This window comes from Choloepus didactylus, chromosome 18, assembly GCF_015220235.1.
Source record: "Choloepus didactylus isolate mChoDid1 chromosome 18, mChoDid1.pri, whole genome shotgun sequence".
Lineage (NCBI taxonomy): Eukaryota > Metazoa > Chordata > Mammalia > Pilosa > Megalonychidae > Choloepus > Choloepus didactylus.
Window position 1 is genome coordinate 74260332 of NC_051324.1, and position 14679 is coordinate 74275010.

The window sequence follows — 14679 nt, forward strand, 5'->3', positions numbered from 1 at the left end:
GTTAAGGGCTTGGCCAAGGTCATACAGATGGAAGGTGACTCAGCGGAGATTCCAATCCAGGAAGCAGAGAGGTGAGCCAGCTGCCTCCAGCCCTGCTTTAGCTAAAGGTACATGCGGTCCCAGTAGACACCATGTTTACTGAAGGCAGGCACTGCTCACTGCATTCAGTTTTCTATTACCTGCTACAGCTATTAACAGTTGTCTGAACATCGTAAATAAACAATGTTTACTGAATTGAAATTAAGAAAATAAAGTAATACAGGAGGCTTTTCTCAGTGCATGGAAATCCATAGCTTTGTTCCTTTGCAAAATAAGAATAAACTGCTCAGGAAATATGGTGGAAAAAACAAAAAAAAATTGTAATCTATTTAGATAAAAAATATTTAGCATATATTTTTTCTTCAGTTGCTTTTCTCTGAAAAAAATAAAAAGACAATCTGCTGGGCTGGGCACTGTGGACGAAACTAAGTGCAAAAAATACTAACTTTCTTCTGAAATACTATGGATTTTTTTCCTGAAACTCACATCGCCTTCCTTTTCAAAATCTGGGAAGATACAAGGCAGTCGGTTCCCTTTAATTTCAGAAGCATGTAGCTTCACGTGTAATAACAAAAAATTTTTTTCAAATTTAATTAACTGAATCTAGTTTTTTCTTTACAATTGACTTTAATTCATGCGGCGATAAGCAAAGACAGGCTGAGTTGTGGTAACCGAGGTAACGGGGCAGGAACTTCCCGTCTTCGTTGCGTCTGGAGAACTGCGGCCAGACCGCTTTAAGGAAGTTTGGCCTGCTAGGCTGGCCGTAGATCGTAATGCATTCTGGGTCTCGGCAACATGGCGTCCTCCTTGATGTGCTGATGAGAGGAGTTTCACTGTAGCTCCAAACCAGAGGGCAAAACTCCCCAAACCCAATAAGCCCACATTACCCGTTTTCTCCGCGGGACCCTGTCGCCCTTTCCTTAGGACTCGTTCTCGGGCAGGAGGGAACCACAGTGCCGAGGGCCAGGACCGGCCAGGCCGCGCGGACCCGGGGCTGAGGAACCGGCCGCAGGCCAGCACGATGGGCCGATCCTGGCTCTGGTTGCAGCAGCTCAGGCGAGTGGGAGACCCGCAGGGCTGAGAGTGGCTGAAGGAGACCCGAGGCGCCCTGAACCAATTGCCCTCGGCCGTAGTCCTCGACCAGTCGGCGAACCGGCGCCAAGAGCGGGCGGCCTGCCTGTCCTCGGATCTCCTGGGGCGTTGGAGGCCGAGAGCAGGGTCATCGTGAGGCCTGAAGTCTCACGCCTTTGACAGCTCGGCTCGCAGCCCTTCCGAGGACGTACATTCTCAGAGGCAGCCAGTGGCTTGGGATCTGAGGGTGTGTGAGTTTGTGCCGAGCTCCTTGGGCTGCCCCATTTCCCACCGGTTCTCCCCACCCCCTTCGACTTCCCGCGCAGAGTTAGAAATAACGATCTCAGACTTTTTGCCGGAGTAAGGGTCTCTGCACACTCTCCATTCATTTCTTTTTCTACACTCCTCCCCCGCCCCGTTTTTTTTTTTTCCTTTTTTTTTTCTTCTTTCTATTTCTTATTTCACCCATTCTGGTACACGCTGATTTTAAAGGCTGGAGGTTTTGGAGCGCTTGCTGCCAAGGACATCCCCACCCCCTCCTTCCCTGATGGAGTCTGAGATGCTGCAGTCGCCCCTTCTGGGACTTGGGGAGGAAGATGAGGCCGACCTTACAGACTGGAACCTGCCTTTGGCTTTTATGAAGAAGAGGCATTGTGAGAAAATCGAGGGCTCCAAATCCTTGGCTCAGAGCTGGAGGATGAAGGACCGGGTAAGTGGGTTCCGACTGCATCCCTTTGTATCTTGGTAGTTTTTCCAACCAGGAAAGTTCAGCCAGAGGAGTGTCCTTGGGACACTCGTTACAAGTCAACCAAAAAGGAAAAAGCATTCCAGACTCCAGTTTTTGGTTAAAAATGGGAAAGACTGTTTTGGTTAGTAATCACTAAGTAGCGTTAATTCGGTTCAAGCGAAGTTCTAATTCAGCTAGTAAAAATTAAGCTGATTTGAAAATACAGTATCGCAAGTATTTATATGCTCTTTGCTATACTTAGTGCTGTTCAGACTTAGAGGAAAGACAACTTAGGATATAAACCAATACTTGCACCACGTGGTTAGTCTACTTTTTTATTTTTTTGGTTCAAGTTGGGTGAATTGCAGAAGTCTAATATAATACAGTGTGCTAAGAAACAGGATTATCGTGAAATGTTCAGCTGGTAACAAATTAATGCAAAGTAATTTTTAAAGTTACAATGAGTTTCATTATAGTTGTCTAAACAATTTGTCTTGAATCTAGACTTATGTGGTATCATGTGGCCCTAACTTGGACCCAGAATTTCTTCAATAGTGGAATTAGGGTATGGGAGGTTGGAATTTGGGTCTAGGCTTTAGTGGGTCCCCATGGTGCTGGTGGAGTGGAGGAACTGGCTCACAAGCTGCTGGTAGCAAAGAAGAAAGCCAGTTTTGTTGAATGCGTGGTTAATCAACCACATCTGTTTCCTGGTCTTCACAGCAAAAGGGTGGGACCATCTCTTCCATGCACATTTGTAATTTGTTCTTCTGTGATTTATTTTCTCCTTCAAGGCTGCCTCTATTTATTTGAACTGAATTTCAGTGGTATAAAAAGGGGAAGTTGATGTTACAATACAATGTGATTTGTTCTAGGCTTATGTATATGTTTACAGAAGATTATTGGTTTTTAGTATATGATGTTAAACATGAAAGATTACTTTTATCCTAATTCTAGCCTAGCCTAGTCAGTCTCTATCAACCAGTGCTTCAGTTATCACTTTGGGACTTTTTTCATCCAAAAGTAGTTTAAAGAGTACAGTAAAAGGTCATTTGGAGAGGTTGTATAAAGTTTGTCAAATAGACATCTTTAGTACTACTTATATAGTTCAAAGCTTTTGGGATTGTGTTCATAGGAAAAGAAATTTATTTTAAAGCAACTCTGTTGAATCTTTTTTTTTTCCCCACGTTCTATCTGGAGGGCAATTTTTTTTTTTCTTTCGAAATGTGGTTTGCTTTGCTACCTTAAGCCTATGCTCAAACTGTTTAAAACTGATTAATGGATAAGTTTTGTCCTTTTAATTAAATGTTGATTTGTGAATAAAACATTCTCTAATAAGCTCATGACCAATTATTAAGGGAAAGAAAAGTTATGAGTCTGAATAACTACTGAGGTTGCCAGGGGAGAAAGTTTGCTGTATCTGACCTTTGCAAGTTGCTGAATGATGAAGAAAATCAACGGCAAACATTTTAGTTAAGTTTGTGAGCATTCTTAAAGAATCCTTGAAATCTCTTTCCTCTGGTCAGAACACCCGAGGGGGCCCTTTCAGTCCACTGGACCAGAACAAAGGTTGCAGACTCAAATGATCCTTAGAGTTGGAAGGCAGTATAAATGAACGAAGCATGCCAGCAGTGAGAAGAATACTGGCATAAATTCACTGATGACATTGGCTTAGTGTCTGGTAGATTTTCCAGAGAGTGGGAACAGTGGGTTCTGGAGAGCACTTGCCTGTCTAAAGAGGGTAGCTGGGCCTCGGCCAGAACTCTCTCTCACGTGCATTTTCTTTTTTCCTTTTCCCTGCCCCCTTTCCTGCCCCTTTCCTTCTCCCTTTCCCTCCCCTCTGCTCCTCTTGGCCAGAACTCTTCTCTCTCTGGCATTCTCTTCTTTTCTTTTGGTTTTCCTTCCCTCCCCCACCCTTCCCCTCCCTTCCCACTTCCCTTCCCACTTCCCTGATTTTTAAATATTGGAACTAAATGAGATATTACAAAAACACTACAGAGTCCAACACTGCAGGCCAAACAGAACACTGATTTTGGCAGTGGGTTACCCATATGTGATTCTTCCTCTATTATGGCACCTATAGTTGGTTCTAGGACTCTCCGGCACCCCAGCATCCAGCCCAAACTGTTCCTCTGATGGTGAGTGTCCTTGTAAAACAATACAGACGGGCCTAGTCACACTGTTCCAGAGACTATGTAGATCTCTCCCGGTGGCCCATTAACTGTCCATAAGGCAGACTCAGTCTTCATTTCTTTCTGTGATTGATGTGCAAATTCCATGTACTTTTATTTTGTGAATATACTTATGATAATTAACTGGTGTTGTATTGAGCGGAGTTGTTACGGATTCCTAAAATTTACGATTTACCAAAGTTTACTGTAGACTCCAAGAAGTTTTTAACATTTGGCAGCCTTCCAAAGCTACAGTACGTGCCCACTCTCAGTTGGAATTCCCACAGTTTTTGTCTTGAATTGGTCCTGGTTTTTAAATGCTGCTATCATTGCATTTTAATTATTGTTTACTGTAGTTTAAAGCCATTATTATCAACTTATTTTCTGTTTGGTTAATTCTACAATATGGAGTGAATGACATGCATAAACATCAATGATATTTTAGGCTTGTAATGTTCTAGTAATTAGATTTATATACAACTTACAGCTCAAAATTAATCATTCATATACCTATGGCTAAAACAGATGTGTATATGTTCCCTCTACCCTTTTGTATTTTACTGTGATATTTTACAGTTATCATAGAGTTTATTTTTCCACTGGAAAGTGGGGCAGGTGGGGATGATTTGTCTCAGATGGATCTTTTGCTTTGTATATGTGGCATGGAATCAGAAAAGCTTGGGAGCTTTCGCTCTAAAAGAAAACAGTTGGACAGAAACACTGTATATGTGGTATGAGATGCAACTATAAAATGATGGTGCCAGATTAGTTGCATTGCTTTGTAACCATGTTTTGAATAAGTTGTGGAGGGAGCAGAGTGGATACACGAACAAGATAATGTTTAGGTTGTTTTTTAAGCAGAGGTAAACACTATCACGTATTACTTTTCTAGTTTCCTCTCCTTCCATTCACTCCTCGGTCTGCTACAATTAGCTTCTCTTCAGTCCACTGAGAGTTCCGTCCACTGAGACTGCTCTTGACCTGGTCACTATTCCTTACTCAATCTAAAGGTCACTTCTCTGTCCTCACCTTACTTGTCCTCTCAGCAGCGTTCCACAGGATTTATCACTCCCTCCTTCATGAAACTCTCTCCTTACCTGCTACTTTCATGCTGCTTCATGAAACTCCAGGTTTTCCTCTTAGGTCACTAATTGCCTGAGGACGTGCTTAAGGAGGTGACCTTGGTTGCCTTTCTCTTTTCTGTGTCCACCCCTCGCTTGCTGATCTCATCCAGGCCCATGGTTTGAAACGCCTTCTACATGCCAGCAACTCTCAAATCCCCCATCTTCAGATCTGACCTGCCCCCGATACTTCCATCTGAGATTGTGATTGCTCCTTTGCCTTAGTGATCTCCATTGTAACATGCCATCACCATCCACCTGGTTCAAGCTGTAAATCTAGACTTTATCCTTCGTTGTTTCCTTTCCCTTTCCCCGTCTCCCTTCCAATTTGTCAGTAGAACCTGTTGACTTTACCTCCAGATTGTGTCTTCTGTGGACCGTTTCCTTTCTGTCTCCACCGCTGTCATCCTCGTCCAGGCGACCAGCATCTCTCATCTGGACAGCAACAGTGGTGTCCTGGCTGGTCTCCTGCAGCCGCTCTTGCCTGCAGTTGGTCAGAGTGATCTTTAAGAAGTGTAACTCAGCTTATCTTCCTTCCTTACAGTGGCTTCCTCACCGCTTGGAGTAAAATGCAAGCTCCTTACCCTGGTCTACAAAGCCCATGATGCTTCGGATTTTTCCACACCCAGCACCTTATTGTCTTTCACACCCAGCTTCTGGGTCCTCTGGGAGGCCACCCCTATCACCTGATCCAAAGCAGCTATGCAGTCACTTTAGATCACTCCTTATTTCTCTGGCACTTCTCTCCACACTCCCTTTCCTACAAATAAACTGGTTCATAGGACAGTGCCTGGCACAAAGTCAGGATTCAATAAAGTCTACTGATGAAAAGATGAGTAGTTTACCAAGGACTTTCACACAGATTATCTTTCTTAGGGGCCCATAGTGCTGTAAATTGGTTAGTAATTATTATCCCTAAAGTATTGATGAGGAAACGGAGGTTTCAATTAAATTTCTTGCCTCAAGTTACGTGGCTAGCAGTGGGAGGAAGTAGAACTTGGGAAACAAAGCCTAGTTAAAAACAAAAAGCTAAACTGTACCAATGTCTTAGCTGAAATATTCAGGCTATTTATTGAGAGGTCCTGGGATCCCAAACAAAAAATATATAGTGCTATAGTAGGCAGATGGGAGGGAATGGGGTTTACAAAAATAGGCAGTAGGCCACCTTCACGTCACACAGATTGCAAACAGTGCCAGCGGTATAGCTGAGCTGCTCTTGAAGTATGCTCTGTGGGCTCCTGGGCTTCCCTAAGACCCTTTCAGGGGGTCTGCAAGGTCAAAACTATTTTCTTAACAAATAAAACGTTATTTGCCTTTTCCACTGTGACGATACCTGCAGTGATGGTACAAAAGTAATGGTGAGTTAAGCTGCTGGCATCTTAGTGTGAATCAAGACAGTGGTGCCAAATTACACTAGTAGTTATTGTTTTATTCCAGGCCACATACTGACAGTAAAAAAAAAAAATCCAATTTCACTTGAAAATGTCCTTGATGAAGCAGTAGAAATAATTAGTTTTATTGAATTGCTGCTCTTTAGTGCACTCCTTTTTAAATGTTTGGTGTGATGGCCTGGGGAGTTTGCAGAAAGGACTTCTTCAAACTGAAGTAGGATGGTTTGGTGGAGGGACAGCAGTGTGGACCACAGGCAGCACTAGCTGCTGTTTACATTGAGCTTGAGCTTGACTTGAAAGAAGGGCTGATGGGCCAACTCTGGTGCTTGGATGTGGGCTTTTGGTGGACATTTTCTAGAAAACGAATGAAGTGAGTCTGTCATTTCAAGAAAACAACTGACTGTATTTGTTGCCAGTGATAAAATTTGAGCTTTCAAGTGAAAATTAGAGTCTTGGAAAACTCATATCTGCTTCTGTGAACTTGACAGCATCCCAATACTTAATGATTTTTCTGATGAGATCGTAGTGATATGAATGAAGGTGTTTTTTTCTTGATTCTGAAGGGTGAGTTGTGTTAGCATTTGGAGTATGTGAATAATTCAGTGAACCAAAATTTCCAGATGACCAATCCATGATATTACAAAATCATCCATGGTTAAAAGATCCATTCAAAGTTAGACCAATGGACTTTAATGTAAACGGGTATGAAAAGTTGATTGATGTAGTTTCAGATAGATTGTAGATATTCGGTTTTCTATTCTATTCTATTCAGATAGATTGCAGCAGTCCTTCAAGAAACTACCACTTATCAAGTTTTGATGTAATATCAAGGAAGAACATTTACAATTACCTGAACATTTTGATACTCTTGCCTTTTTCCAGCTACAAATCTGTAAGGCCCGATTTCCTTCAAAGTCTTCAACCGAAACAATGTATCACAACAAATTGAAAGCAGAAGGAAATATGAGAATCCGTCTGTTTTCCATTAAGCCAGATGTTAAGAGATTTACACAGATGTAAAACAGTGCCATTCTTCTTACTAACTTTTTTGTCTTGAAAAATATACTTATTTTTCCTAGAAATATTATTTATTTTAACATATAATGAGATTATCATTTTATGTGCGTTAACAAAGAAATATATAAAGATTTCTGTTTAAATTTCTAATATGGAAAATACTGATTAATATAACATTAAACAAACTCTCTGTGTCTTTGTACTTTTGAAGAGTGTAAACGGGTCCTACTGTCAAAAGTTTGAGAATTGTTAGTGTAGTTAAAGAAAGAGGGCCTCAAGCTTAAATTAAACCAGGAAGAAGGGCTTGATGCTATCCGTGATTGGCCAAAAATGTCAGGCAGTAGTCCTGAATTGGAATTAGATAAGAGACCTGAAAGGAATTTGTTGGACTCTCTCCAGGCTCTTCTGCGTAAGAGATTGTCAGGGCTGGGAGTGTTTGTCGGGGGCTTAGGTGATTGTGAAGGCCATTGCCTAGTGTGTAACCTGGTCAGCCGCCGTCAGTCCTCAGGCCTCCGATGGCCCCAGGTTTTGATGGGTGGTCCTGGAGGGAGAGCAGCACTGCTCACCTGCAGGATTCTGTTACTGCAAGTGGAGAAAAATCCATCCAGTGCAGCAGGGAGAAGGTGGCCGGAGGACTCTAATTCAGTTCACCCCAGGTGAGCACTGGGGTGTTGTGGTGTTCCTGGTGAGGAATGATGAGGGCTGAGACAGGTAGTGGTGGGAGGGGTAGAGAGCAGGCATAGGGCTTGCTGGTGCCAAGAAGGTGGACTCAGAGGATTGGGTTAGGGTGCAGGTGCACAGCTGAAGGAACTGGAGGGGTTTGTGGCCCAAGCATTGCCTCTCTGGCTAGGACAGTCACTCTCCGTCTCTTTGCACTTTAAGCGTATGAACTTCTCATTAGCATCTGTCATGTGGTGCTCAGGAGCCAAAGACTATCTACTTAGGGATTTTTTAAAACCTGCTTTTAAAAGGTGCTGTGTTCCATTTTGAACACTGCTGTGGATGAGTCCTGAAATGGATAAGAATGTTTCCTCCTCATTGTGACCTCACAGAATTCTAAAGCTAGAATTTTAATAGGATAGCATGTGGATTATATATAGATGGTGTCCTACGGGTTTTGACTATCTATCTTTTATTCAAAAGACATTAAAAAAAGTACTTTGGTCATCCACAGTACTTATTTCACTAGAGCTGAAGTTTGACATCTTTTTTTTTTTTTAGTCTGATCACATGTATAGAAAATGCTATTCCAGTAAATATTTGGCCTTATATGTTAATGCTTTAAAAATGTTCTTAAATCGTAAACTTTTAGGTTCTGCTAGGTGATACAAGAGGAGCTTCTGTTTTCCTTTCTGCAGCAGACGTCTGGCGATGTTTCCTGTGGCTGCCTCGGTGTGCATGGTTTTGATGAGGAGACGGCCAGGTGCAGCCCTGGGAGGCCAGCGTGGCCTTCCTCGCGCGTAGCGCAGGCTGGGCCAGACCTGAGGTCTGTTTCAGAGTTTGCGCACTGAGCCATTTCCCACGCCTGCTTCACAGACTCAGCTCTGTTCCTGAAAATGTATTTTTACTCTGTTAACAGGCATGAATATTTTCCCTGAAAATTTTTTTTTGTTGCTGTTTAACTAAAACTTTATACTGAAAATGGTCTTAGTATTTGAAAAATATTCCAACATTTTTAAAATTGGGATAACTGAATTCCTTGAAGTGTTTTTTTCTTATAAAAATAATACATATCATTGCAAAATGTTAAAAAAGTATGGAAGAGCATAGCCAGGAAAATAAAAATGAACCTAGCATTCCACTATTCTACTGTTACTATTTTGATGTATTTGTTGTATTCTCTATCCCCTCCTTTTCTCCCATCAGGATTATACTGTATATGTAGTTAGAAATTTATTTTGAATTATATATTTTTTGATATCCTTATACTTAGAATATCTGAAGTATAATAAAATGAACGCTTGAAAACCCACCACCACACTCAAGAACTAGATCATTACAAATGCTGTGGATATACCAGCTCCTAAAATCTTCTCTACCTGTTGAAAAATAACAGTAGTAATAGCTTAATTTTAAATAATGCTGCATGTCAAGGCCTTGCTCAGGCTTTACATATTAACAATTCGTTAATTCCTATAGCAACCCTGTGAAGTAGGTAATGTTATTATTACCATTTTATAAATGAAGAAACTGAGGCACAGGAAAATTAGATAAATTGCTAAAGATCACATAGCTAGTAAGTAGTAGAGCTCAGATTTGAGCCCAGGTGGTCTGAGCTTGGTGTCCTGTGCCTTGACCTTGTCTCTTAAATGTAAGCATTGATCACCAAACCTAGGAGAGCACATGTATACTGACTTCTTAGGCATACAGTCATTTATTTCTCTATTTGTTCACTAAGTACTTATTGACTATCTAGTAAGTGCCCTTTGCTGTACCAGCTCCTCTGCGGGAATGAAAAAGGAGCATGATGGTCCATAGCCTTGTAAAATCAATTGATACACTCACAAACGAGCTTAGTGGGATAGGATTTAGAACCACAAATATTTAAATAATGGTTCAAGACTGTAGATCACTCCATGAAAAGGAGTGCTATAGCCAGTACTACTGAGAGCTTTCAGGAAGGGGGTCAAAGGATAGAGGAAGGCTTCCGGAGGGTCTTGGCAGCATCTGAGCTGGGAATTGAGAAACTCAGATGGGTAGGTCTCTCCACTGTAAAGTTACCCACTGCCCCTCCACCCCCCTTCTATACTGTGCTCTTTAGAGGAAGTTATTTATGCTCAGCTCACATCTAAGGAGTGAGTTATCCTCCACTTCCTTAAGGTGAATGTCTACATAAGTTATTTGAAATTCTTCTGCACCAGAGATTTGTCTCATCTCCATCTTTTGTTAATTTATTCAATGATTTTTATCAGTAAGGACTTATGGCTATTTATTTTATACTTTGGGTTGGAATCCAGTGCTACTTTATTTTGTTGCTTAGATTGCTCCAGCCTTTGGCCATTGGGAGCTTTTTTAGTTAGCTCCTGTGCTCCTTTGACAGACCCCCATCAATATTGGGTATTTTGGGTTTGTTTTTTGAGCATTTTGTTACTTTCTGACACTACCAGATGCATCAGACTCATCTTATATATTTTCTGCCCTAAGGCAGTTGTACTCTTTCATTTCTGGTTCCTTTTACTTAATGTCTATGAGATTCTACATGTTGCTCTGTGCAGTTATGCTCCTTCATTCTCACTGAATATGGTATTCCATTATATCGCCATTCATTCATTTATTCATTCATTTACTCATCTATTGGTGGACATTTGAGTAATTTCCAGTATTTTGGCTATGACAAATAGTCCTGCAATGAACATTCTTTTACATGCCTTTTGGCGAATAGTAATTTCTGTTGGGTGTAGATACCTAGTATTGATAGAGGAATTGCTGGGTGGTGGAGAATGAGTTCATTCTGCTGGAGTAGATGCTGCCACACTATTTTACAAAGTAGTTGCTCTGATAAACATCCCCACCAGTGGTGTGTGAGAATTCCAGTTTCTTCACATTCTTGCTGACACTTGGAATACATAATGCGCTGAAAACTTTGCAGAAAGAAAACCTGTAGTCCTTGTTCTCAAGGAGCGAATACTCTCATAGAGACTAAGACTTGTGCAAATAATACTAGGAAGTGTTTGTCACATAGTAGAGGTGTAGTAAATATTGATTGAAGTTTGAGCAAGGACTGATGGTGACTTTTGAGAGAGATGTTTCAGTAGAGTAGGGAATTTAGTAGGAGCAAGATTGCTGGGGGACAGCTGGGGAGAAGGAGAAGGGGCGGTGAGCCCTGCGTGAGTTTCGGAGGGGTGGGTGGGATGGCGTTGAGAGTAGGTAACTAGAGGTGGCAACAGGATTCAACAAATCAAGGTGAAAGGGCCAGTAGGGAAGAAAGATTGAAGGGAATGGAAAGTGGGTGAGCAAAGGAGCAGGGGCCCCTGGGGGGTGAGGAACAGGATCTGTGGAGGGGAGCGGAGAGAGCGGGAGGTATAGTGCTCTGAGCTGTGTAGTGCCTTACAACTTGCAAACATTTTATTTTTCACAGGGATTAATCTAATCCTGACAACGCTTGCAGGCATCTATTGTTAATGTTGAGTAAACTGAGACTGTTTAGAGAGGGCAGTCAACCTTACCTACTTCATGTGCTATGAAAGAGCAGGGCCGGAATTTGGAGCCTGGCGATTTGACTTCAAAGTCCACGCTTCCATATTCTATCTTAATTAATTCTCATGGTGCAGGCTTTGTTGGGTTTTCTCATTGGTTTAAACTCAGTCCTATGTAGTGTCAGAAAATCTTGATGGATATTTTCTAAGAATTAAAGAGGTGGAATGGATTTCTGTCACTTTGGAGTCAGCCTGATCTTGGTCCAAGTTTGTCCCACTGTTTTCCAGCTGCTGGGTCTTGGATGGTTGCTTATCCTCTCTAAGTCTTAGTGTTTTCATTTGTAGAGTGGGTCTGACACTACCTACCTCATAGAACATTTCTGAGGATTAAATGGGATATTATTTGTAAGGTACCTGGGGCTGCTTGACCAAACAGTTAAGTGTCCAGTGAATGACAGCTCCTGGTATTATCCAGGGAATGAACTAGAGCAGCTTGGGTATTTTTGTGTACATGCACATTATTGCATCGCTCCTGGGTAGCCCCAGCCTTTGCTTCTGTGTGGTAGCTGAGATGTTGCAGATGGTTTTGAATATTGGAAGAAGGGCAGAGACTGCCTCCTGTTGAGACAGCAACCCTGTGCCTGCAATTTTCATCACCTGGTGAGAGGCAAAAGCTGTTTTGCTCACCACGGTCTGAAGTAGGATTCCAAACTGGGCAGGCTTCAATTTCTTTTCCTTCCTCCCTTCCTTCCCCCTTGTATTGAGTCCATCCCCTTTCCCGTATAGATTGAGCTCTCCTGAGATCTGTGCTCTATCTCAGTATGTTGAAGTGCAGTTCTCATGAATGTTGTAGATTTATCAAAAACAGACTTTGTGGCACATTTTCTATAAATCAGTGTTTGTGAACACTATACGGAAAATGAATTGGTGCTTGCAAGCCATCCTGGCAAGTATTAAGTGTTCAATAATAGGGCTCATGTTTCTTTAGACATCAAATCCATTTCATTCAGAATGAATATTCTCATAAAAACACTTCTGGGAATTTACCAAATCAGAGTGGGAAGGATAGTTCATTATTGTTCTCTTCTTTCTGATTAAAGGTGCTATGAAGATGAAATGTTTTTTATTCCTTCATTATCTGGTCTGTGAGATAAGCTGATGGATATAACAGCAGCTACTGTGAAAATTTCTCTGAACCTGTGCTCACTAATAAAGCCCTTCCTTTGCTTTCTTCTTTGGGTGCTGGTAGAATTCCTGCCTCTTTTGTGCTTTGTCTTTCCCGTAGGTAGGCTCATCGATACTCCACCTTTCCTTGGCTTAGTTCTGTCCCAGGTCCCAGGGGAAATGAGCTTCATGTAGGAAGTATTTTAGCTCTCCTGGTAGCCCCATTGGGAGTAGAGATATGGGTACTAACCCAGAAGTTGGGGGCCTGGCACTGACCAAGCTTTTTCATCCAGTGTACCATTCTCTGCCTTTTTATACGGGAGTGTTCCAGTTTGCTAGAGCTGCTGTTATGCAAAATACCAGAAATGGATTAGCATTTATAAAGGGGGAGTTTCTTTGGGTACAAATTTACAGTTCTAAGGAAGTATCCAAACTAAGACATCAACAAGAAGATAACTTCACTGAAGAATGGCTGATGGTGCTTGGAACACCTCTGTCATCTGGGAAGGCGTACGGCTAGCGTCAGCTGGTCCTTTGCTCCCGGGTTGTGTTTCAAAATGGCTTTCTCTAATATGTCTCTGAGTATCTGTCTTAGCTTCTCTCAGCTCTCTGCTTGGTTTGCTTGGGGCAAACTCTGGGATTCATCTCTTAGCTTAGCATCTCCAAACGTCCTTCTGTCTACATCTCCAAGCATCTCCAAGTATCAGCAAACATCTGAGTCTGTGTTGACTCTTAGCTTCTCTCTTAAATATTCCAGTGAACTAATCTCTCCCTGAATGGGTGGGGCCACACCTCCGTGGAAATAATCTAATCGAAATTATCACCCACAGTTGGGTGAGTCACATCTCTACAGAAACAGTCAAAATTTCCACCCTGATCAAAAGACTAATAAATCTGCCCCTGCAAGTTTGCATTAAAAACATGGCTTTTGGGGGACATAATATATCCAAACCAGCACAGGGAATTTAATCCATTGACAATTAAGGTAATAACTCAAAAGGAAAGATTTACTTTTGTTATTTAGCTATTTGTTTTCTCTATGTCTCATGTATTTTTTGTTCCTCAATTATTCCATTACTGGCTTTTAAAAATATATAGTTGCTTTTTTTGTAGTGCGCTATTTTGATTCCCTTCCACATCCCTTTCCTTGATATTTTTTTTTTTAGCTATTTCCTCAGTGGTTACCTTTGTAATTAACAATTAACATCTTGAACTATCTTCAGGTCTAGTTTGACTAGTAGCAGCCTAGTTTGAGTAGTGTACAATCTCTGTTTCTATGCATCTCTTTCCCTCCCCTTTATATTGTTACTGTCTCAGATCACATCTTTATACCTTGTATATCCATTAGCATAGATTTATAATGTTATTTTACACATTTCCCTGTTAAGTTCTATAGGGGGGAAACAGTCACAACCCCAAAATAGAATAATACTGGGTTTTATATTTAGCTATGTAATTACCTTTACCAATCTTCTTTATTTCTTTTTACAGTTTCAAGTTACTATCTGATGTTTTTTTTTTTTTTTTTTTTTTTTAATTTCAGCCTGAAGGACTCCCTGTAGCATTTCTTGTGGGTTAGGTCTTCTGGTGATGAATTCTTTCAGCATTTGATTTTTCTGTAAATGTCTTAATTTCTCCTTCATTTTTGAAAGATGATTTGCTGGATATAGAGTTCTTGGTAGATAATGCTTTTTCTTTAAGGACTTTAAATATGCCTTCTTACTATCTTCTGGCCTCTATGGTTTCTGATGAGAAATCTGCTCTTAGTCTTATTGGGGATCCCTTGTATGTGACAAGTTGCTCTGTTTTGCTTCTTTCAGAATCCTCTTTATCTTTTGACAATTT

At 41.3% G+C, this 14679-nt stretch overlaps 1 protein-coding gene across 4 annotated transcripts in view; it reads left to right on the forward strand.

Annotated features, from left to right (window-relative positions):
- Positions 1 to 828: 828 nt before the first annotated feature.
- The window catches only part of RPTOR (regulatory associated protein of MTOR complex 1), a 462365-nt gene continuing 448514 nt past the window's right edge, over positions 829 to 14679 (forward strand). For all 4 annotated transcript variants that reach the window (XR_005212782.1, XR_005212784.1, XR_005212783.1 and 1 more), the window contains exons 1-2: positions 829 to 1357; positions 1603 to 1819. Coding sequence is in view for 1 of the 4 variants with exons in the window: in XM_037810022.1 (XP_037665950.1) it covers positions 1658 to 1819 (162 nt within the window). In the remaining 3 variants the exon portion in view is untranslated. The remainder of the gene's footprint in view (positions 1358 to 1602; positions 1820 to 14679) is intronic.